Source organism: Nicotiana attenuata, chromosome 12 (genome assembly GCF_001879085.1).
Source record: "Nicotiana attenuata strain UT chromosome 12, NIATTr2, whole genome shotgun sequence".
Classification (NCBI taxonomy): Eukaryota; Viridiplantae; Streptophyta; class Magnoliopsida; order Solanales; family Solanaceae; genus Nicotiana; species Nicotiana attenuata.
In genome coordinates this window covers 12,759,411-12,762,825 of record NC_032000.1, presented here as the reverse complement: position 1 = coordinate 12,762,825, position 3,415 = coordinate 12,759,411, and the positions used below count along the sequence as shown (strand labels likewise).

At 32.6% G+C, this 3,415-nt stretch overlaps 1 protein-coding gene across 1 annotated transcript; it reads right to left on the bottom strand.

Moving 5' to 3' along the window:
• LOC109235897 lies at positions 1,771–3,136 on the bottom strand. Its single transcript, XM_019402144.1, has 3 exons — positions 2,491–3,136; positions 2,292–2,410; positions 1,771–2,199 (listed from the first exon to the last, which is right to left on the bottom strand). The coding sequence occupies exons 1-3, from the start codon at positions 3,134–3,136 to the stop codon at positions 1,771–1,773; spliced, it is 1,194 nt and encodes a 397-aa protein (XP_019257689.1).

Below are 3,415 nucleotides of genomic sequence, written 5' to 3'. Positions count from 1 at the left end.
ATTTTGAAGTATTTTTTCAAAAAAAAATCCAAACAAAAAATCAGAAACAAAAATCCAAAAATACTCTTTTCTTCTTTAGAAGTCTTTTTTTGTAAATGTTAATAAAAATTTTGAAAAATTGAAGTCCAAAAATATTTTTGCTTTTCCTTAGAATTACTTTTGTAAATAAATAAAAGCTCAGAAATTCAAAATATTTTTCTTAAAGAAGTCCCTCTTTCGAAAATTAAGAGGTTACATCCAAAATTCAAAAATATTTTCTTTTTTTTTTCCTTAGAAAAAGAGAAAACAAATGAAAAACTCAAACAAAAATATTTTCTTTTTACTTTTAAAATTCCCAAAGTTCAAATAAAAAAAAATTTTAGAAGTCTTTCTTTCAAAAATATAATCAAAATCAAAGTCAAAAATCCAAAAAAAAAATTCCCTTTCTTCTTTTAATGCATTTTTTTAGAAAATTCCAAAAGAAAAACAAATCAGAGAAAAAATCAAAAATATTTTTCTTTTGCCTTAAAACTTCATGGTCTAAGTTTTATAAAAAGAAAAAAAAAAGAGGTAGTTTACTCAATTCCCAATCTGCCCGAACTACGCTGGTTTGATTCTCACCGAATGTGAGATACGTAGGCAACCCTCATCGGGTCCAACCACCCTTTTGCAAAAATAGCCAAAAATACCAAAATTTTAATTTTTGTCACAAAAAAGTCAGGTGATGCCATTCTTGCTTAAAATAAGCCGAATGCCCCCAAAAGGGCGCCGGAAGGCCATTTTTGCAAGAACAGCAACCTTGGTTCATTTTCAATGGTTAGCGGGCACAACCTTAAAATCTTCTTTCCCGAAGTGCTGAAAGGCCGTATTCGCAAAGCCGGAGTTTTGTTTTTGAAATAAAATTAATGAAAGATCAAAAATAAAAGAAAAATATTTTTCTTCTTCTTTCAAAATTACAAAAAAAAAAATCAAAAAGCCAAAAATATTTTCATTCTTCTTTCATTAAAAAGAATTTTTAAGAATCAAAATATTTTCTTTTTCTTTAGAAATAGTTCTTTCATAAATTGAAAATAAAATCAATTTTTTTTAAAAAAAAATAAAATAAACAAATTGAAATTTGAAAAAAAATTCTTTCTTTCTTTATAAGTCTTTCTTTCGAAAATTAAAAAGAAAAAACTCAATAAATCAAAAAAAAAGAGAGTTTGTCTATCTACTTTATTCCTGATCTTCAAGAACTACGCTTGGTCTGATTCATGCGGGGTCATGATACGTAGGCAATCTCCATAGGATTCGACCGTAACCCTAAGAGAAAAGAAAACGGAGGAAAGAGAAGAATAATAAAAAAAAACAACAAAAGAGAGAAAATAAGAAAATCGAGAGAAAGAAACCATAGCAAAAAGCAAAGGCAAGAATGAAGGAAAAGAAAAGAGGAAGAGAAAAGAAAAATTGGAAACATGAGAGAAAAATCAGAAAAGCAAGGAAAAGGGGTACCTCCAATATCCCCCATCATCCACCCCAGTGTTTTGGAAAGCGTTAAGCGCAAAAAAGAGACGAGGCCTCGCTTCACAGAAGCGAGAAGCGTGAAGCGAAGCCCGCGCTTTTTTGCTGTGAAGCGCAATTTAACACATAAAAAAATAAAAAAATAGGCATAGATAAATGGCTAAGAACTCATTAAAAATAACATATTAAGCAAATGTTTCATAATAGATACTAAAACTAGATAGTGAATAATCCTCAAAAGTCATAATATCTTAAGCAAATGCAAAACAAAACCACAAAAGGAGCAACATCCTATTCTTCAACAAGATCTCCAAACTCTTGAAGTGTCATCATGTTCGAGTTATTATATTGATCATCATCTTCTTCTTCTTCATCGGATGCTTCATTAATAAGGGTTCTACTTGTACATGTACTTGTACTTGTAGATACTCTTTCTTTGCTCCTTAAAGTACTTCCCCTAAAACCATAAACATTCTCTTCAACTCCACTTGCAATAGCAACATGACCAAAAGTGAGACCTTCTCCTTCAAACACTTCTTCTTCTTCATGATTTTCGGGGCCTCCGGTTAACCATTCATTTTCTTCATCAATGCTATCCAATAAAATTGGATCAATGATATTGTGAGCTTTGTAACGACGAGCCAATGTTCTATTATATTTTACGAACACGAGATCATTGAGTTTCTTTAGCTCAAGCCTGTTCCTCTTCTTACTATGAATCTGCATAATAAGATGTAAAAAGTAACTAAGAGGAGTACTTAGGACAATTGAGATAAACTTTAATTTAGTAATAATGTAATATAGCTTCTCACATGTTCATAAACACTCCAATTTCTCTCGCATCCGGATGAGCTACAAGTTAAGCTTTGAACTCTAATAGCAAACTGTTGCAAGTTTGGAACTTCATAACCAAACTGCATCCACCATTCAACTGTAGAAGTATTATTTTAGAAGTTAATAACTTGAAAGTTAAAGCTCTAAAGAGGAAAACAATTGAAAAAAGTTGCTCACCTGGTGCCAATTTGGTTCTGCCTCTAATGGCCGAAGGTAATCCAAGAATTCCATCGGCTTGCCTATACACACCAAACTCTTCCCCTATTTTGTCTTGCATCGCTTCATCTGGCACCAACTTCGCAACACATGCATGATACCCCTTCCAAACGTTTAAATCTAAAGTCTTGTTCTCATTGTTTGTGTAAAACAATCTGGGGTTCAAAATATGCCCTGCTGCATGTAAAGGTTGATGAAGCTGATCATCCCACCTTTTATCAATAATTTGAAACACTCTCTCATATTTCCTTCTATCATGATCAAATGCTTTCTCAATAGCTTCTTTAGCCATATCCATGGCTTCATAAATGTATCCCATTGGTGGTTTTTTCTCCACATCCACCATACGAAGTACAGTAACCAACGAATTACCAACTTTAAGTGCTTGAACAGTGTCATTCCAAAAAGCAGGACTAATAGCAAATCTCGCAACTTCTTTCCCAAGAGCTTCCTTTGCATAGTTACTCTCACTCCATTCGGTTGACAAGAACATGGTTCGCAAATTTTGCTTTTGCAGGTAAAAGCTATGCAAGGTCAAGAGAGCTGTTGCGAATCTTGTCTTAGCTGGTTTCACCAAATTTATTTCTTTTGTGTATCTCCTCATCATGTTCAACAACAACGGCCTTTGACTAATGTAAGAATATATCTTGACCGCCTTAGCAAAAACTGTAGGAAGTCAAATTTCATAGTTAATAAGTATGAAATATTTAACATGAAGGTTAAAAACTTAAAATAGAAAATAAGAACCACTTGTTCACCTGTAGAATATGGGGCTAACTTGAAAATGTCACCAAAAATCAAGTTGATACAATGTGCAGCACAAGGAGTCCAATAAATACTTGGGAAAACTCCTTTCAACATGTCACCCGCTTTTTTATTCTCACTT

Coding starts and splice junctions, on each gene's coding strand:
- LOC109235897 (XM_019402144.1), bottom strand. CDS start 3,136: ATGATGAGGAGATACACAAAAGAAATAAATTTGGTGAAACCAGCTAAG. Junction 2,411..2,490: donor CAGAACCAAATTGGCACCAG/GTGAGCAACTTT, acceptor ATACTTCTACAG/TTGAATGGTGGATGCAGTTT. Junction 2,200..2,291: donor ATTGGAGTGTTTATGAACAT/GTGAGAAGCTAT, acceptor CTTATTATGCAG/ATTCATAGTAAGAAGAGGAA.